The sequence below is a fragment of the Gobio gobio genome (assembly GCF_949357685.1).
Source record: "Gobio gobio genome assembly, chromosome: 24".
Lineage (NCBI taxonomy): Eukaryota > Metazoa > Chordata > Actinopteri > Cypriniformes > Gobionidae > Gobio > Gobio gobio.
The window spans coordinates 12807250-12829322 of NC_137120.1; the positions used below are offsets into that span (position 1 = coordinate 12807250).

At 38.1% G+C, this 22073-nt stretch overlaps 1 protein-coding gene across 1 annotated transcript in view; it reads left to right on the top strand.

Annotated features, from left to right (window-relative positions):
- LOC307120372 (SLAM family member 9-like) overlaps positions 1-21570 on the top strand; it is a 28997-nt gene extending 7427 nt beyond the window's left edge. Inside the window, exons 3-6 of the mRNA XM_079807386.1 lie at positions 134-397; positions 768-875; positions 2298-2362; positions 21141-21570. Coding sequence (XP_079663512.1) covers positions 134-397; positions 768-875; positions 2298-2362; positions 21141-21194 — 491 coding nt within the window. The 3' untranslated portion in view covers positions 21195-21570. The remainder of the gene's footprint in view (positions 1-133; positions 398-767; positions 876-2297; positions 2363-21140) is intronic.
- The last annotated feature ends 503 nt before the right edge of the window (positions 21571-22073 follow it).

Here is a 22073-nt window from a genome sequence, read left to right on the forward strand (position 1 = left end):
ACATTGGGGTGAGTCATTAATGGAAGAAATTTCATTTTTGGGTGAACTAACCCTTTAAATGCTAATTTTGATCAGTCTTGTTTCCTCATCTACTTCATTCATCCCCATTGATCTATATTCTCATGTTTTCCAGCTTCTCTGCCTGTTCCTGCCATCACTTGTTCATCGTCATGTTCACTGGTGTGTTCAGTGTTGAATGTGAGTCATGTGACTCTCTCCTGGTACAAAGGAAACAGTTCATTGTCCAGCATCAGTGTGTCTGATCTCAGCATCAGTCTCTCTCTACCTCTGGAGGTGGAATATCAGGATAAAAACACCTACAGCTGTGTGCTCAACAATCCCATCAGCAACCAGACCAGACATCCCAACATCACTCAACTCTGTCACACATGTGCAGGTATGTTGGTGTTGATAGACTATGACTGCGTCCAAATTCGCCTACTATGACCTAAAAGTATGTACTCTTTTTGTGAAAATACTTTTGAGTGTGTAGCAGAAAAGTATGCAAGCTTTGGGACATACTACTTCGTCATCTTTAATGGACTCTGTCGCTTAGTTATGTGCATCCCGTCACTGTTTAATTTGCCCTGTCAATCATCGTCACAGTTAAAATCCTCCACATTCAGTTTAATTTCCTACCGTATCGGAGAGAAATGTAGTCGCATATGTGTTTATTTACTGAACTGATCTGATATGGTGCTGATATTTGTGTTTGCTGTAGATCAGATTAACAGATTCATTTTAATTCTTCATTTTGTTTATTATAGATCAGAGCCCATCCTTGTACATAGTACTGATCTCTGTTGCTGCTGGGTCTCTGTTGATTGTAGCTGCAGTCGTGATCTTTTGCATCTGCAGGAAAACAGACAAAGAGGGCAAGTATTACCTACTGCAAAGATATCTCTAAAAATAAACATTTTTTAAAGGGTCATGAAACCTTAAACTACATTTTTCTAGCATCTGTTAGATTTAATTGTAGGGGAAAAGTGGTTAATTTTGAGTTTTTTTCTGCTATTTTCATCTTCCTGGTTTAAAATGTACATTGTGTCTACTTCAAAGGTTGTGACGTGGCAGTGCTCTTTAATACTTTGATGATGCGTTGGAGTCTCATTATTTATGAGACTGATTTTTCTTATCATATGAGAAGACACCACGTGGTGCTTTCCAATGACAGACATGTCGAACCGTGAGAATGCCTGCGTAGATGAGAGAGGTGTTTTCATGAGTCGCAGGTTTGTTTCCGTGGTGTAAAAGTCATCAACTACTGACACATCAAAACTGTTTGTGTGTAGCAAGCATTTTTCTTGAGAAGTGAATGCGTTTTGTCGTTTAAAAACCTTTATGATATTTTAAGTTTGGGAGGAGCACGTTCAAATTATCTATCCAAAACAACTCGTCATCAGCAATTACCACATCTATCCTTTCAGCACGAGAGGAAGCCTATGCTGAAAACTGTCAAGGAATGTCGGTGGGTTTACAACACGTCAATTCATCCACTTCTCCCAAAATACATGAAAATAAGTAAGACGTGGGAGAAGAATAGAGTAAACTAGTTACTTACACAATGTGTATCTGATATGAATAAAACACATTGTCAATTTATAATTGACATGATTATTGACTCTTCCATAGACAGTGTGTATTTTACAAACACTAAATGCATTGTTTTGCTAGCACTATGTGTATTTAAATGCCTGAAACCTAAAATAAAAATTGTGGTTGAAAACACTGAATTGTTGTGATATATGACAAGCTTCTGGCTCAGCGCCTATATGTGATGTCGTTCATGAACGATTTGAACAAATCGTTTCATTTTGAACAAATCTTATATGACTCGGGAACAATGAGTTGTCTCAGAGAGTGATTCGATCATTTTGTGTTGACTGCGCATGCGCAGCATCCCATAGGTTCTGTACAGGAAACAGAATTGATTAGTTCACCTCTCGAGTCTTCGGGTTCGAGTCATACATACAAGAAGTCCCAGCCTCATAGGCTGAATGCAGAAACCTCTCAAGTCTTCGGGTCTGAGTCTCGTTCTTTTGTCAGCGTATTTCCCATAGATAAAAATATATAATTTTGTGTGGAAAAACATGGAAATAGTTTGTCATTTTTATCCTATTGTTTGTCATATTTTTTTTGCCCGCTCAGTGTCTTTGTGGGTTTGGTTAATTTTCTGTAGGTTTAAGGACCTTTGAGAAAATAACTGAAATACTTTGGCGAAGTGATATGTATGTGAACAATTTTTTTATTCAGAGTTTTGTTGTTTTTACACATCTGTCATTATATTGTTTAAACAGTTCAGAGTGGTGATGAAATAACATACGCTGATCCGACATTCTACAAAAGAAAAGCACAGAAATCGGTAAGATCATTTATTTTTGTGTATTGTGTGTGTGTGTGCATATTTCAGCAGTGAGTCAGATTGAGATGTGTGTTTGTGTATGAGTTCAGATGTGTGTGCTTCTCAGGCCTCTCAGGCATGCAAGTGCAGCTCCTATCTCTCTGAATGGGGAAACATCAAATTCTCCAAAACTGAAAGCTTAAAATTAAAGTTCATATTGAAATTTATGAAATCAATGAAATCTGACAACAACCATCATAAATCTTGTTTCTACTCAATCGAATCATGACAAAAAACTGAATTTTTCAGGCTGGACCAGCCATGCTATGTGCGTCTCAGAACACTGCCTGTTTCTATAGGAACCGGAGTTGCTGCAGTGATACAATGACTTTACCCATCGGCGATTGGCTCCTTTCTTTAGAAGGCGGGATTTATTCCGCCATAATGTTCATTGCACTTTCTGCCATTCATAGTAATACGAGTGCACCATCTTTCTATGGAATGGCAAGTCTGCCAAAATTAAAAATAAATAAATACATAAATAAATATACAAAGAAATGTAAAAAAAAATCTTAAATAAATAAATAAATGTATAAATAAATATACATAGAAAAGCAAAAAAAAAACAATATAAATAATTATTTATATATTTATTTCCTTATTTATTTATATATACATTTTTTCCACATGTATTTATTTATTCTTTTATTTTTTATACATGTATTCATTACTATTTTATTTATTTCCACATTTATGTATTTTTACATTTATGTATTTTTACATTTCTTTGTGCGTAGGGTAATGAGGAGGGCGTGGTTTATCTCAGACATAGCATCGAGCTCAGAGTAGGCGTTGGGGCCACAGTGACATGTACATAGCCTACTGATGTTGATACTAGTCACGTTTACATGCGCACTTTTTTGTCATTCCGATTGAAAGATTCAGTGGACTGTTTACATGAGACGTTATCTAAAACGATTTGGTGTTTACAAGCAGGGCTCTGAACCGGTTCAAGGAACAAAACGAAAATTGGAAACGAACTAAATTTTAAGAGGAACAAAAACGAAAACGAAATCAAAATCAATTTGAATCGTTCTGAACAGAAACATTAATTTGAAATGACCATTAACCGGTTAATAACGTTATTTTATCGTTCTCTTTAATATTTTAATTTGGCAGTGACCAATAATGAATTGAGAATGAGGAGATGTTGTCACGACACAGCGCCCCGCCCCCCTTCCGCCATTTTGGGGGTCTGCCCGCCAGGTAATGGATTCGGACAGAGACTGGAGAAGAGATATTCTGATGATTACTATGTACATAGTTTTCCAAACTCAACTGAACATGAAGTTTTAATCCACCCAAGCCGATCTGAGAAAGCAGCGGCTGGTAAACGTACGCCATTATTTCACCACAGGGTGTCAGTCATGGTCTTAACTAGTGAGCGCGATGCTGAAGTGTGAGACACTTGATCAATACGAACCTTTATTTATTTGTATTATATATGTTGATCACTATTCTGTCATTTTTCATTGTCAGTCATTTAACTGTATGTTACAAGCATGTTTATGGCCAAAACACTTAATTAATATTCAAGGTAGGCCTAGTTCACTGTCATTTTCCTCTACTGTGTGCATCACTGTTTAAGATTAATTCAATATTTAACATTGTTAACATTACATTCATTTAAGGCACGTACCGAGCATTCATTCTACTTAAGAAGGCTGGAATAAAAGCACCAGCGCACACAAACGATCATTTAATTTTTTTTGTCAAATTAATTTAAAAATATAAACTCAACAGGTATAAAATATGATCAGTAAGAGAAAAACACTGCTATGATGACGAGCACTGGACTGCTGCAGGATAGTGGGGAGATATATTTATTTATTATTCAGAATGCACAGGAAATATATTTATAGAAACATTTCAGTGCAAGGTGGTAAAGAGTTCGGAGTTCTGCCGTGGCAGCTCGTATGGGTCAACGTTTTTGATATCAGCTTCTCTAAATACCTCAGCTTGGCGCTGGTAGTAAGTTTCTCCCTTTAAGAGACCTCTTCTTCTCCATTTCTTCTAAGTTTTCTCGTAATTTCTCCGCTTAAACGCCGCGATGATAATTCCTCGAGCCGTCTTTCCTTCTCTGATCTCTGTATCGCTCTTACAATGTTACCCCTGGCAACCGATAGCGTGGGATCCCAGAATGGTGTACGGGCTCAGACTCCGCCCACGACCATGACGTATCTCCTCATTCTCAATAGAGTGCCGAAGTAATGACGTCACTTTGTAGGCCAAAACGCGGAAGTGAGTTAGCATTTTAGCCCTACCGGTTCCCTCGCCCTAAAGTCTATGGGTTTTTTGAATGGGTTTTTGCTAAATCGCCTGAAATAAGGTCTGTGGTTAACAAAGCCTCTAAATATTTTCACGTTTTGATCTATGACATAAAACACATTAGTTAAAACCTGCTTGTGATTTTTTAAAACTTTATTGTGTCTTAAAAACGATGGTTGCTAACAAGTTGCTAAAAGGGACTACATCCTTTGGCGGGGACTTTAGACGTCATCGTGACAAACAGGCAATCTCTCACTAGCCCGCGTTTCAGCCTTATGAAGAACTTATGTGTGGCGTGAATAAATCGCGCTATTCGCGCAAAGTTGGATGCTTGAACATTTGGAGATTACTCGCTTCACATGTTCGTCTCGTTGAGAAATGTCTGACATGGGCTGTGTTTACACGTCTTTTTGTGTTAAAATCTACTGTTAATGTGTGACAAAACGTAGTTTTAAGACTTTTTCAGTCGATAATGTAGTTGTTTAAAGCTCAAATCTGTGGTTTATTTATAAGAAGAGTGCCTATTTAAACATTTTATCTGGTGTTATCGGAGTTGTGAGCTCCAGTGAGTCAGCGGCGGTCAGCGCTTGTTTACCCGGCGAGAGTTGACTTTCCTCGGCTAGTCCTTCTGCCGTCTGCCGCTGGCTCTGATGTCTCTGTGGCGTCTCCAGCTATATCTCGTCTTGTGGAGATTTAACGGCCCATATTTGCTCTCATGGATTTATAATTTGTTCCCTGGCAAATCGTTTAGGCTGAGTGCAAAGTGAAGTTTCATTACTTGTTTATTTTTAGGCTATAACTGTACGTTACCGTTGTAAGTTAGCCGACTAGCACTGACTTTGAATGTTTGACTGAATTGTTTGCTTTATTTCATGTGTAGCTTATTATACGTTTTGTATTATTGATCATACATAAACTTGCATTTAACAAAAAGAGACTGGGTTGTGTTTCATGTCATTTAATGTTATCGCAGTGATAATCATATTGTCTGAAAAAACATTAACAAAAGATCAATCTCAGAGAGGCACACATAAACAAAATTAGTTTCTAACATTTTTGGAAAAAACGAATGGGCAATATTTCTCATGAAAAAGTGGATAAGTGTTCATACCCATATTTTTTTACGGTCTATGGTTCATACACAGCGCAGATCATAATGAGCGAGCGTGTTTTTAAATAAAGTTTGAGGAAGCTTGATGATGACGTTGATCCGCGACCATGGTGTGCTGTAGTCCGTTTATAGCCTACCGTTAGCATTTTATATCTGACGACTTTATTTGGGCTTCAAAATGTATACATTTTGGATTAACTTGTAAAGATTATCTTGGTAGACAAAACGTGTAAGGGTCATAACTCTTTGTTGAACACAGATCTTATTTTTTGCGATTTTCCAAAAGTCTATGGGGAAAATGAATGGCTTTTTGATCAAGGGAACCCATGCGCAGCTAACTTCCGGGTTGGCCTACAAAGTGACGTCATTACTTCGGCACTCTATAGAGTAGCTACAGCATGTGACGTTAGGCTTTTTTGAGATGCGCCTCGCCTTGCCTTGCCTGAAATTCAGCCGAGACTAGGCGGCTGCAGTGAGGGGAGGAGTGAAAAAAGTGCAGGCAAGCCGGACAGTTCTCTCTTCTCGTAGTGGATCAGACACCTGCGAGATCAAAGGCGATATCGCGGGATTCACACTCGTGCGCTTTGTTACTGATAAACTGGATGTAATTTAAGTTATGTTACTTTTATATGAAAATAAATATTATGAACAAGACACCCAAAGTTTTTGTTATTTATTTCCATTCGAAAGACGTGTTTATCAATCATTTTTACTTTAATTAGGCCTACATACATGTTTTTATATATATATATATATATATTTATAAATATGGCAACAATCACATAACCCACAAAGAGAATCACCTTTGTTTGAGAGTTTGGGAATATTCACACATAAAAACATGATATCAGAGTTTTAAAATCAAACATTTAAAAAAAAGAACCATACATCACGGTTGTTTAAACCAATAAGCATTAAGCTGTGTCGTCAGCAAGTCGTTTCCCATCATGCTTTTGCTCCGCGCAGTCTGTGGAGAGCAAATGCGCTCGACTGCAGAATCCGACACATCCGCCTTTCGCTCGCGAGATTTTTTTGACATACGTCAGCATGACATCAGACCAAGCCTGTAGTGCTTCAGTCAGAAATTGAAGCTTTCGCGCCTCGATCGCCCCCCGGTGGCTGGTCCCAGTATAGCTCCTAAACCCCGCCTCTCCATGTATTAGAATGGGCGCGAGACACACTAAACAATTTAATTACACTTCAAATAATTGCTTCCTAAAGATGGTTTCTGTCATTTTAGGCAGTTTTTATTACAATAATTTCATTTCAAGTGTTCGTTTTTTAAATAAGTTTAGTTTTAGTGAGTTATTTGATGCTATAAAAACGAGGGGTGTGACGTAATGATTGACAGCTGAGATTGACGGGTTCTCTGAATGAACTTGTCACTGAGGCACTAACGGACTTTTTTCTGGATTTTTGGGAGGAGATTGGAGCTTTAGCTTTAATTTCTACACTTCCATAACTGTGTATTTCACACCAACACAATGAATTGTTCTGCATCTGCGAGAGTGTGGGCGGGCTTTTGATAATCGCGCCTCTACTTCCTGTTCTCTACTGCGCAACTCCGGTCCCGAGATGTCAGCGCCGTGAGCGGGCCTATGAAAGCTTCAACTTTGGTCAGCGGAAGTCAATGAAGTCGCGTCGTCCATATTTTTTTTACGGTCTATGCATCAGACCAAGGCGGACCGCCCTCGGACACTTTTCTAACCTGAATGCATCTCGCGCTGATCACCGGTGATCGGTTCTGCGCAGATTTCGCTCATTTTCGTATGTTTAAATAAGCAGTACGGACTTTAAGCTTAAATAGTCTGATTTAGGCTAGTTTGTGGATTTCGTTTAAGCCTATCCAAGTAGGTTACTAGCATCTATCAAACATTTTTCCTATAGTCTTTCAGATTGCCAATACAGGACTGGTCAATCCCAGCAAACATACGACCAGCGGGCCAGTGGCGGACCACTGGAGGCAAAGTTGGCGGCCCACCGGTGGCTGCCGCCGGCGGCCCGCTGGGATTTTGCTCATCGTTATTCTAGCGGACCACCAGCGGCAGCCACCACTTTTCCGACAGTGGTCCGCTACTGAGCTGGTTTATAACAAATGGCGGTCCACGGTTTTTAATCAGTTCCATAAGCTAACCAAAATGTCCGTAATGGAGAAAAACAATGCAGACCTCTCAATAGCAGTTGCAGATTTATTTTTATTAAATACATTTCAGTGAACAGATTAAACAATACATTTATCAGATGCTTTTATTCAACATTAGTCAAGTAAATTAGGAGCATTCAATTTAAGTTTATTTGTACCCTTATGAAATTAACTATGGTTTTACCGCAAGGCTGTGGTAAAATGGTTCGTTTTCATAAGCTAACAAAATTAACCATAGTTCATCAATGATTGTAGTAAAACCATAACTACAAAAGTAACCATGGTGTCAAAACCTATGGTTACTATATGAATAAACATAATTTTACTCTGGTATTATTACAGTTTTACTATAGTAGAGAACCATGGTTTGAACAAAAGATAACATCGCTACATACAGTCTTACAATACTAAGTGTCCATATAGCAATAACTCTAAGATAATGCAAGTCATGAGTTTAAAGTTGTGTTCAGTTAAACAGACACAATTTTATCCTTCAACATCTTTAGAGCAAGTTCTCAGATTTTCAACCCACTTTGTAACAATGTTAATAATGTATGTAAATGAACATTGTTTACTCTTTCTCTGAGTTACATGTACTGATATATCCCTGTTTATTTATCAGCAAACCTGTCATGCAAACCTGTCCTATTAGACACTTTCCCGGTTTCAGACAAGATTTAAAGGGATAGTTCACCCAAAAATGTAAATCCTGTCATTAATTCCTCTCCCTCATGTCGTTCCAAACCCGTAAGACCTTCGTTCATCTTCAGACACAAATGAAGATATTTCTGATGAAATCCGAGAGCTCTCTGTCTCCTCCATAGACAGCAATGTAATTAACACTTTCAAGGGCCAGAAAGAAGTGACTCCAGTGATTCAAATTTAATTTAATGAAGCGACGAGAATACTTTAGTGTGCATAAAGCAAACAAAAATAACGACTTTATGCAATATCGGTCTAGCCTGTGCCAATCTTCGACACAGTTCATTATTATTCATTGTATTATTTCTGCACAGCCAGCGCATCAGAAGTGGCCGAGCACGCGCGCACAGAGGGAACACTGGTTGTAAACAGTAAACTCGAGATCTGTGGCAGCCGATGCTGTTATTGTGAGCACCACGACGCATGCATGGGATATAATGTAAACTGAGTAGGAGACTGGCAGTGGCAGGCCAGAACAAAATTGTGATTAAAGGGATAGTTCACCCAAAAATGAAAATTAGCCCATGATTTACTCCCCCTCAAGTCATCCCAGGTGTATATGACATTCTTCTTTCAGATGAACACAATCAGAGTTATATTAAAGTCCAGGCTAATCCAAGCATTAGAATAATCCAACGCGTTTGTGTAAGAAAAATATCCATATTTAAAACTTTATTAAGTCAACTTTCGGCTGACCGCCTTCCATGATCAATTTACGGAAAAAGTGTTGAAAGTTCCCCTGCCGACCGAAAGATAAACGCGACCAGGTCCGCTCGTCATGACGTCACGAACACATCTTGAATTGCGAGAAGGCACTTTCAACTTTCAAAGGCGATCGGCTGTAACTTTACTTGATACAAATAAATAAGGATATTTTTCTTACACAAACGCATCGATTCGCTTCAGAAGGCCTTTATTAACACCCCAGAGCCGCGTGGAGCAGTTATATGATGGGCAGGTGCACTTTTTATGGACTTCAAAAACAGAGCAACTATTGCTGCTTAGATTTTATTTGTCTGAAAGAAGAATGTCACACGCACCTAGGATGACTTGAGGGGGAGTAAATCATGGGCTAACTTTCATTTTTGGGTGAACTATCCCTTTAAAGTCGTTTTTGTTTGTTTTATGCACACTAAAGTATTCTCGTTGCTTCATTCAATTAAATTTGAATCACTGGGGTCACTTCTTTCTGGCCTTTGAAAGTGTTAATCACATTGCTGTCTATGGAGGGGACAGAGAGCTCTTGGATTTCATCAGAAATATCTTCATTTGTGTCTGAAGATGAACGAACGTCTGACAAGTTTGGAACGACATGAGGGAGAGGAATTAATGACAGGATTTACATTTTTGTGTGAACTATCCCTTTAAGCTAGTACCCGGACTAAAATGCATGTTTGAGCTGTCTTAAAGGGATAGTTCACCCAAAAATGAACATTACCCCATGATTTACCCTCCCTCAAGTCATCCTAGGTGTATATGACATTCTTCTTTCATACGAACACAATCAGAGTTATATTAAAACATATCCTGGTTTTTCTAAACTTTACAATGGCAGTGAAAGGCAGCCCAAAACTTGAAGCTCAAAAAAGTGCATCTATCCATTATAAAAGTGCTCCACAAGGGCTCCAGGGGTTAACCAAGGCCTTCTAAAGCGATTCGATGGGTTTGTGTAAGAAAAATGTCCAGATCTAACATGTTATAAAGTAAAATATCGATCTTCCGGCAGACCGCCCAGAGCCGTGTTTTATGATGGATAGATGCACTTTTATGGACTTTAAAACAGAAACAGCCATTCACTACCATTATAAAGCTTGGAAGAGAGACATTAAATGAATACATTTAATAAATTGTATTAATATGACTCTGATTGTGTTTGGCTTAAAGAACAATGTCATACACACCCTAGGATTTCATTTTTGTGTGAACTAACCCTTTAATTGAAAGCAACTTGACCTGATATATCTTAAAATATGCCAGTGTCATTGTTTTGTCTCAAGATTCACACCAGTAATGTGTTTTTTTTTTCTAAGACACGTTTAAAAAAAGCTACTTAGAGGGTCCTAATTGAACTAAGCCCTAACCTTGGCTTAATCTAAGAGCTGTCTGTATAACCGGGCCAACGATTACAATATAAGGACAATATCTGGCAGTTTTGCATTTCCATCTATAGTTGCAATCATCTGAAGTCTTCGTGAGTGAGGCTGGATCCAAACTGGAGCTGGTGTAATCTCTAGTAACCTTGCTGTGCATCCTGAGATAGAAACAAGAGAGTAACAGGAGAAAGATTAGCATTAGTTCATATTTCAGGCAAAAGATGATAATGTGCACTTTTTACTATTTAATCTCATATAACTGTAGCACAGTGTTTTTGTTGTTGTCGTCAAACAGACCCCAAACCTATAAATGGTAGTGTACACTACTGTTCAAAAGTTTGGGTTCAATAAGATTTTCTTTTTAAAGAAATGTATATTTTTATTCAGCAAGGATGCATTAAATTGATCAAAACAAAGTGACCGTAAAGACGTTTGTAAAAGACATATAGACATTTATAATCTTTACAAAAGTCTCAATCTCAAATAAATGCTGTTCTTTTGAACTTTCTATTCATCATAGAATGCTGAAAAATAAAATGTATCACGGCTTCTACAAAATATGAAGCTGTTTTCAACACTGATAATACTCATAATACTCATAATAATGTGTGTTGATCATCAGATCCTAATATGAGAATGATTAGTGAAGGGTCATGTGACACTGAAGACTGGAGGAATGATGATTTGATCACAGGAATAAATTACACTTTACTATATATTCACATAGAGAACAGCTGATCTACATTGTAACAATATTACTGTTTTTAATGTATTTTTAATCAAATAAATGCACAATTGGTAAGCACAAAAGAGACATCTTTCAAAAACATATAAAGCTGTAGCAACCCCACACTTTTGAACATTAGTGTATGTTAGAGATTGTACTTACTAGTCGTATGAGTATTGCAGATTTTTGATAGGAGATCCGCTCCAACTCTGCTGTGGTGCAGAACATCAGCATGGAAGAATCTAGGAACATAAGCACCAAGCCAACAATATTTAGTATATAATACCAGTTTATTAGAAGGAAAGAAGCTAAAGAAGAGGAGAAAAGCAAAAAAGGGAAAGAAGAATATACAGAAAATAATTTATTAAGAGTTTATGTTTTTAGGTTTACTTGTTGATTATTGCTCATACAGTGTCACTTACGTTTAGATGTCAAAGCCTTTTTTAAATGTATAAATTTGGAAAATAAAATAATGTAAAATCATGGTGATATTACGTGAAATATACTGTAAAATAAATGCATATTAAGTTATTTAATGAACTTCCTCAGTTCACCTGTTTCCTACTTCTCTGTCAGGAGCTTCCTTCAGGAATGTTGGGATCTTCAACTCTGTTGTAGAGGGGTTATTTTGTCCCTCCTGAAATCACAGAACATTTTTTTACAATTTCTGTTTACCAATTTGCAGCTAATTTTCGCGCTCCATGTAATTGACGTCACTGATTAACAGTAGGCTAACGTTACAGTTTATACTTTTAGGTTTTTGACACATACCATTGACAAATTACCAGCAAAACCTTTACAAAAAGATCAAAACCTCTCATTTTCACATAAAGATTTGATTAAAAGCTCAAACTTTCATAAACAAGAGCTCAATCGATAGTTAGCCGAGATGCTAACGGTCTTTTTCCGAAGACACTAAACCATTTATTTAAATTAAATATTCAACAGAAGTGTGTCAATTACACGTAAGAAAGGTGTCAGGAATAGTTGTGTGTATTATTTGTGTGATTTTAGAGACTAAACTCACCTGAAAGTAGTGAAAACAACAGCGACAGAAGGAGTTGTGCTGCTTGTCAGTTGTCGTTTCCCCGTTTCCATGGCAACTCTCCGCCGCTCCAGTGAACGCGATTCGGATGTTCAACACGCACGCACAATAAAGTCACAGTCACGCATCTTTTACACAAATAAACTAGAATTAAAACATTACATACATAAAAACCTAGCTCATTAGTATTAAATCATGAATTTAAAATTAATTTATGTGTAATTCATAGGTGCAAAAGCCACCCCTGCACTTGATAGTGAGACAAAGTGACACTCTTATATTAGTTTTATATTATTTTAGTTTAAAATTTTGTATTATTTTGTTTAGGAACACTCAACCTAATTATTTCCTTTTAAAGTGATTGCATGCAGACAGAATTTTTCTATACAAATGCTTTGCTTTGGTTATATGTCTAGCAATATTAAGTCTCACTATTTTTTATTAAGTGCTTTCAGATTCTTTTTAACTGTAAAAATAAATTAAATAAATATACATATAAAATAAATGTACTTTTATAAAATAAAGGTGTCACAACAGACAGTGACCGACAATCGGCTTTGCCACTGGTGTACCGACGGTGGCCCAGCCGCGGCAAACCTCCGGTGGCGTGCCACCCAAAAAACACTGGCAGACCGACGTCATTTTCAGATTGGTCGGCGTGTCGATGGTGTGCCGACGGCGGTCCAACCGTGTCAAGCCGCTGACTTTGTGCCGCCCAAAAAACGCTGGTGGACCGCCAGGTCATTGTTAGCTGGGATGTTTTCTATATAGACGGTTGATGCTTCGTATTAAATGGTATGTTATATTGCATTAAATGATCAAGCTTTATTAGCTGACTGAATTTGATTATGTGATGCAAGGACGTGTTGCGCAGTGTTTGCTTTGAAATTACCAGTTGACGGTGCATTAAAAGAGCAATGGTTATCCAGTTTATTTATTCTTTATTCATGCAATTTTTAAAACAAGTCGTGTTGAAAAAAAAGTTATGTACAAAGAATGTTATCACTCTTCTGAAAAGAATTAGGCATATAGAGGGCCACTTTTCCGCTCCATTAAAACAGGTCAATATTTGTCCCGCTGTTTATGCTTTGTAATTAATGCATGTTATGAATTTTTTATGAAATAAATATTCAAGTTTAATTATCATGGGTTATATTATTATTGAGTGAAAATAAGTCTTTATTTATACATATTTGTTTAAAGTATAGGCTAAATTAAAATAAAGTTATAGGGCTCGGGCGTCTGACGTCATTACTTTGCGTGGCGGCCATGTTGATGGCCTCATTTGCTGCAACTCGGACTACTGCGCACTGTTTATAGACGTGCTCCCTCTCAGTCGTGTGTCTTAATTTGGCGTTATTATTGGAAACCATGGTAAACCGTTGCTGCATTGTGGGGTTTAACACTGCATCACATAATCGCCATGGGAAAAAGGTCGAAAATGGATTAACTTTCCACCGCTTTCCTGCTTGGAGACGCAACCACGGAGAGCAAGTAATAGTTGTAAGCCTGCGTGACTATGTGTATACTTGACATATAATGACTTATATATACGACAGTAAAGTATACAATCTGAATAGATATATATATATATATATATAGCTTAAATTAACATTGGACATTTCCCGGCTTTCCCAAAATACGGGAAAATTTCAACATCCATCTTTCTGCTGCTTTCTCTCTGCTGACAGCAAAAAATCGTACTACAAAACTGATGCATTAACTAAGCGAGTTGTGAAGCTAGGTCGTACTTGACTTTGTTTACAGATTGGCGTGAAATCGTGCTCTCACAACAACCACGCTGTTTTGAAACGCATAACGTTAGTTAAAAGTACATGTGTGAATGGTTGTTCGCACTAACGGTTACTAAACCAGCAGCTAGGTGGAGCACAGTTTACCTTTGTCCGGATTACTGTGTTCCCACTGTTTGCCGGTGTTGTGCCGAATTTCGACCCCCTGCCAAATGATTACCCCCCTCGTTGAAGTCGCTACCTGATTGCCTAATCCTAACCCCACCCCCACACCTACTCCTAAACCTTCCAATACTAGGGGGTAATAATCTGGCAGGGGGTCAGAATTCGGCACCACACCGGCTTTATGATCTGCATCTCCTGAACCCATCCATTTGTGAACTGCACATGAGACTCCAATGTCTTGTAGCTTCGGAACTGTTCTGAAGTGTAGGCGCTCACACCACAAACAAGGTAAGTTAGACGAATATGTCTGTTATGCAAAACTGTGGCAGCAAGTCGTCGGTGCTCCACTCTTTGTTGGGAAATTCATATGGATCTAAACCGTTAATAGTTCCGATTTTTTTCCATATACCGGTCCCTGGCTTCCCTGTTTAATGTGTCCCGGTAAATTCCACATCCTTTTCGAGATTTTAACATATTTTTTCAATCTTTTCTTTCTCCCTACTCTGCTTCTCCTCGTTCGATTTGCTGTTTGTTTACATTCGCGAGGCCATCAACATGGCCGCCACTTCCCAGAATGCAACGCAATGCCCGAGCCCTTTTTCAAACCGTTTTCGGAACAGTAATGTTTAATTAGGAACGCAAAAACGGAAACGTTAAAATATCGATTCTGCTCGGAGTAAACCGATTGATAGGGCTTTTTTTCGTTTTTAAGCCCTGTTTACAAGTGCTGATGCTTTCAATTGGAATCATTTTGTGACATGCGCACACCGTTTGTCTTTCATATAGATTCGTAACGTTGCCAATAGGGCTCGGGCGTATGACGTCATTACTTTGCGTGGCGGCCATGTTGATGGCCTCATTTGCTGCTACTCGGACTACTGCGCACTGTTTATAGACGTGCTCCCTCTCAGTCGTGTGTCTTAATTTGGCGTTATTATTGGAAACCATGGTAAACCGTTGCTGCATTGTGGGGTGTAACACTAGATCACATAATCGCCATGGGAAAAAGTTCGAAAATGGATTAACTTTCCACCTCTTTCCTGCTTGGAGACGCAACCACGGAGACCAAGTATCCGAGGTAACAAAGAGTCGTCGGCTCGCTTGGATCGCGCTTGTAAGACAAACTGTTACCTGGGGATATGGTGTTGGCTGATCGCGGCTTTGACATAAAGGACAGTGTGGGATTTATGTGTGCCGAGGTAAAGATCCCTGCTTTCACAAAAGAACGCTGTCAGCTGGATGCAAGAGATGTGGGGAGCACAAGAAAAAATGCCCACCTCCGAATTCACGTGGAAAGGGTGATTGTAACCGTCCGCAACAATTACACTATTTTGTCAGATAAAGTACCGATTCACATGGTGTTGCCAAGCAAGGACGAAGACATGACATTCCTCTATAAGATTGTGTATATGTTGTGCTCTGACAAACATGAGCCCTAGCGTTGAAATAAAATAAATGTGCATTAAATACAGCCATAAGTGTCTGTTGCATCCATACCCACAATCTTCAAAATAAATATACTTAAATCAATATAATGTGCAAAAGCAAGAAGTGTCACACAATCGCAATAACCGTATAATGTGCAAAAGCAAGAAGTGTCACAATCAGATATTTTTCAGTGTTTATTTACAAGTAGTGCAACCCGAGAACACAGAACGGTGCAGAATGCTTCAAGGTAAAAGGTTAACGTTACATAGGCTTCATGGTCTGCAGCTCCTGAACCCATCCATTTGTGAACTGCAAATTTCATATGAATCCAAACCGTTAATAGTTCCAATTTTGTCCATATACCGGTCCCTGGCTTCCCTATTTAACGTATCCCGGTAAATTCCACATCCTTTTCGGGATTTTAACATAGTTTTTCTTTCTCCCAACTCTGCTTCTCCTCGTTCGATTTGCTGTATGTTTACATTCGCGAGGCCATCAACATGGCCGCCACGTCCCAGAATGCAACGCAGCGCCCGAGCCCTATTGTAATAACTCCGACGTTCGTGGATCAATAGTATAGTTCTGTGTTGGTAATTTTATATTTATTTTTCTGTTGGCGGACATGCAGTAGTTTAAACTAATTTATGTCCTATACAATGGCTATTTCAACAGCTGTGAATGATGAATGCGGACTCAAAATGAATGAATTCAATTCATTTATTTTGAAAAACACTAAATTAACAATAAAATGCACCCAAATTATTAATAAAAACATAGGATATATGGTGAAACATGAATGAAAGCATTCAAGACGTGCTCAGCATCATTACTAGTAGATGCATAATAAACGCATAAATATTTCAGATGATTAAGGAAAGATACCATAATCACAGAGGTAGGCTATAAATATTAACAAAATTAAAGTAGACCGTGGGTAATGTTACTTAACCAATTTAGTTGTTGAACTTTTTTTTTATATAACTTACGAGAAACAGAGAAATATCGCCACGTCCTCTCCAGCAGCTTGAATGTTCCCCATTGCCATGGCAACTCTCTACGGCCACCAGGACTTATACAGTTTTATAAAAGCTATTTATTATTTGTTGTAAAGTGTAAGTAAATTTTTGTACAAAAATGAATTCTTCTGTCAGGCGCAGCTGAAGCTTAGGACAAACGCTGTCAAGATGAGATGCTGTAGCCAGGATGTTTGTCATTTTTCCAACATTATGTTCATAACTTGTTACGAAATAAAAATGTTTAATACCTCAGAAAAAATTACTTTCCTCTATTGTCAACATTAGCCTGGTGTGAGCGCGGTGAACGCTCTTCAGTTGTGGAGGCGCGTGCGCTGTATATCACAGAAAGACGTACACTCACAGTAATCGGATCAGGTCTTTTACATGGTGGAATTTTTTGTTTGATCGGTTCATGAAAAGGTTTATCCCACCCCTCTTAAACCGATTACAATTTCATTCGGTTTGGGCATTTTTATTCCGATTGAGGTGTTTATATGGAGCATTTTCATTCGGATTGGACTTTTGAACTGATTACAGTACTCCATGTAAACGCACCTACTGTCTGTGATGAGTGACTTGGATGGGTATATGGCCAAAATCTTATATCACGGTTTAAGTCATATCACCCTAACTGTACTGTGTGACATGGATAGGCTACTCTTTATTCCAGACATGGCCGTATAACATCGTCTGGTCTGGATTTGTAAAATGTCCTGGGCTAACAAACATGAACAGCAACATCTTCAACAGATCTGATAACAGGGACTCTGAAATGGAAGCGCTTGATATTTTCCATTAGCGGTCCGAACACACGGAAAGGAAGCAGCGCACATATAGGCTACAGGGAAGTTGACACAAGCATGTTGATCAATGCATTTAAAACGAGACCACAAATTCACTTGAATTTAACTTTATAGGCCTATTCATATAGTCTATTTAATTAGATTTTGGCCAGTATGACGATGATAATAAAAATAGCCTAATAAATAAGAAGAAAGAAAGAACTTTCAAGAACAGTTTCTTAACTGCATAAATAATAAATTAAATATAGATTAATAATTTTTTCTCTTTTCCCTTTGTTCTTGATGAACATTAAATGACAGACATCATCAGTGCTGCTGTCACTTTAAGATTGGCCGCTGCTGAACATGACGCGGATCTGACGCGTTGTCACGTGCATCTCATTTTCTCACGTTCATTTAAGACGTTATTTAACTAATTTAAGACTCCTATTATGAGAATACTCGTCAAAACTGGCATTTTGGCAAAATTATCTGTGTTGTTGTTATTGTTTGTTCAAGAGCGGAAGAGAACTCGATGTGTGCACGAGATGAAACTAGATGCTGCCACAAAGAAACACACGCACACAGAGACAGGACACTGACATACAGCGCGTTCTCTTCTGTCTTGTCTCGCTTGGAGGTTTAAAAGCATGAATAAGAGCGTGATTATATAATTAACGCTAGGCAAAAAAATATATAAAAACGAACGTTGCGTTAAATATTTTGAATGGGTTAAAATGAAAAAAATTATTACTTGCGTTAACGCGTTAATTTGCCCAGCACTAATATATATATATATTAGTGGTGGGCCGTTATCGGCGTTAACGTGCTGCGTTAACGTGAGACTCTTATCGGGCGATAAAAAAATATTGCCGTTAATCTATTCTCAAAGTTGGTTTGGGAGCTGGGTCTATACTACACAAGCTATGATGACTTTCACCATGATATTTTAGCGCGGATGTATACCTAGCCGAATTGCACTGTAGGGGCGAGAGAACGAGTCTTCAAACCTGTGTGTATGCCTACTAGTGTTGTCAAAAATATTGATATTTCGCTATGTATCGATACTGAAATATCTGAAACGATACGATACTCATTTTCTACAGTATCGATATCAGCTGCCCTCTCCTCTCCGACCGACAGCGATTTGACACACACCCGCCTCCTCTCATTCAGTCCAAGTTAATCCTCTGAACATTGCGAACGGGTGTTCTGCTGGATTTTTCCTCATGACTACGTGTTAGTATTGGTGTGACCGGTCTGAATTTTGCCCGGGGTTGCACATAACGTTAATTCTACTAATTCCTGCAGATTTCGCGCTCGCATCTGAAGCGCACACACACATACCGTAATAAAGCCGCTTCTGACATACAAGTGCAAAAATTAGCTCCTTTTTCCAGCTTATTAATGGTCAAATACACTCAAAAATGTCTCAATGCCCATCTTGGTGAGTTTTAACGTAAACACAGTCGTAACCAGCTCACAGGAACAGTGGGATCCATGCGTGCGTCAGGTCTTAAAGCTACACTGTGTAACTTTTTTAGTCTATTCTTAGCTAAAAACACTTAGTTCTTTCAAAAATATATGTGCTCATTAATGTATATTTACTTCTTTCAAGTAATAAAGTATTCTCGTAAGTTTATAATATGCCATTGAAAATACATAAGGTAATGGGATCTAACGGTGGTCGCCATGTTGCCCCTCCATCTTGAAAGTACATTAGCCAAAGAGGGACATACCCGTAAATTCAAGCTTCGCCTTTCGCGTTTTAACCGGTTTTAACACTGTGCGCGTCAACTTGTTCAGACTTGTCTGGTGCATGCGCAGAGAGTTTTCATCTCAGCAGCTCCAGTAACAGAGTTATACAGAGTTTTCCTGGCTTGTTTATTCCTCAAAAGTCTGTTTTTCCTTGTGTGGTATTTCTGTGCGTTAATAACTCCGTAAGTAATAATAGTTATTGTCATTGTGGATGTGTTTCAGAGTGTGTCATCGCGTAATTCAGTTGATGTCACCTCAGAAGTATTTTTGTGTCAACATACATTAGCGTAATGCTCACCTATTTGAATAGTCATTCAGTTATTAACAATGTTTATTCGTTTATAGAAAATATTTGCTTGTAATGTATGTTGATGGAAATATGTATCAGGTCTGATCGGCATATTTGTTATACAGAGCTAAACCTGCGCACACTTTTGTAATCCGACACCGCTTGTTAGCAGCAGCAGCTCCGCTCCTTTTAATGCAGCTGCATTTAGCGCCTATATATGGTACAATAAGCTCTGGTTTACGGTTACATTATACAAATGTAACTTATAAGTATAGTTATACAGTTCTTAACCTTTGTATATTCTGTCATGTCATTATCATGTATATTTACCATCCTAATTTGTTCTCTCACAGAAACCACATTTATGTACATATCCATGCAAACCTGTTTATGCCTTGCAATTGGATGACTGAATAAACATTACTATCATCAAAGTTCACTCTGGATTAGCTGCAGTTCTTTCTAGCCGAATAATTAGGCCAGTTGAGTTCCAACCATCCCACTGCGTACAGAATATCCCACAGGCACCGTGTCGAATGTGGACGAGGTCGAACTGGAAGCCATATTAATCTTGGACTAAATCGGCCACCGTAGGAGTTAAAACGAAATCGGAATTGAACAGAACAGAAACTAAAATTCACTGGATGGTCATATACATGTCCACCACTAGATGGGGGAAAATATCACACAGTGTAGCTTTAAAGTGACAGAAGTTATTTATTATTCAAACTACAAAAAGACAAACGATCACTTACGAGCACAATAGTCTTTGGAAACAATGCTGTGTTGAAATGTATGGCCTTAGCAACAGAACCAATTGTATGCTTCATATTAACGAGCTGGTAAAACTTTACAATAAGGTTGTATTAGTTAATGCATTAGTTATGAACTAACCATGAACAACACCTCTGTTCAGCCTTAGTTAATATTTGTTAAATAGCAATAGCGAACAGTAGCTGAGGCTGTGATTACACTACAAGTCTTAATGCACAGATCCGATCTTTTGACCATATTTCATTTTATTTTTGGCCCGCGTGTTTACATTCACTTCAGACACGACTGGTGTCTGATATCCGTGTCTACATTAATTCCCACCAAAAATTATTGTCGGTGATCGCTTTACTATGCACATAGTAGACCATCTGCTTTTGAATAGCTGTGCAGATAACCTTAACTTTAGGTTAAGATAATACAAAGACATCGGTATAACTTCTGGAGAAAAAGAGCGAAGTTCATTAAAAAGACATGTTCAAAAGTTGAAGTGATTTCCTTTTTTTATTAATTAGTTAGATGACGGGAACTCAATACTTTAACTAATTGCAAAAGCTGAATAATTAATCAAAGTCTACTGATTAACCGGTGAAATAATCAATGATTAATACATTAATTGTTCGTCATAGCCCTAATGATCAGTAATGTTCTTGATAACTACATGTGTGATGTGAATGTGTTTTCTTTCAGAGTGTCCAGGAGGTGGAAGATGTGGTGTATGCAGGAGTCGCCATGAGACACTGATCAAACCCAGATTCTGTTTAAGGGCTGGCAACTTTCAAAATGGGAAAGGAGGTGGATTCCTGTATTAGTGCAGATATTGTGTGTGAATATAATGATATGCATATTTTATATCACATGAATGACACACAGACATTTAATAATATATAGGATTTTATATTAATGGTGTTCTTTTCTTGAGTTTTGTGAGGTTACCATTGTGCCTTTTTTTTTTTTAAAACCGGTAAGTGTTTACCAGTGATCTTATAACTACTGGATAAGTTTATGTTTTTTAGTTTAAATTGTTTAATTAATTCAGTAACATTCTAGATACACAAAGTGTTTGAACAGCATTTGCTGTTTAATATATACAAATAAATGCACAGTCCATTGTTGTCCCAACACTCTTTTGTATGGCTTTGTATTAACAACTTACTACCAGAGCTTGAAGCTAGAATGGAGTTGGGCTGTCCCTCTCGGTTGATATCAGACAGAGTACCAGCAACGTGAGAAGTGCCGGAACGCAAGAAAAAATTAGGGTACGCTAGATTAAAATATGTGCCCCTTTCAAGCACTGCTTATAACTTTTAGTAAAACAGTAAATATATATCCAAATCCACAACCTAATAAAAAAAGTAAGTTTATACAATATATTACCAAAAGTATTGGGACACCCCTCCAAATCATTGAATTTAGGTGTTCCAATCACTTCCATTGCCACAGGTGTATAAAATCAAGCACCTCGGCATACAGACGCTTCTACAAACATTTGTGAAAGAATGAGTCGCTCTCAGGAGCTCAGTGAATTCAAGCGTGGTACCGTGATCGGTTGCCACCTGTGCAATAAGTCCATTCGTGAAATTTCCTCACTACTAAATATTCCAAAGTCAACTGTTAGTGGTA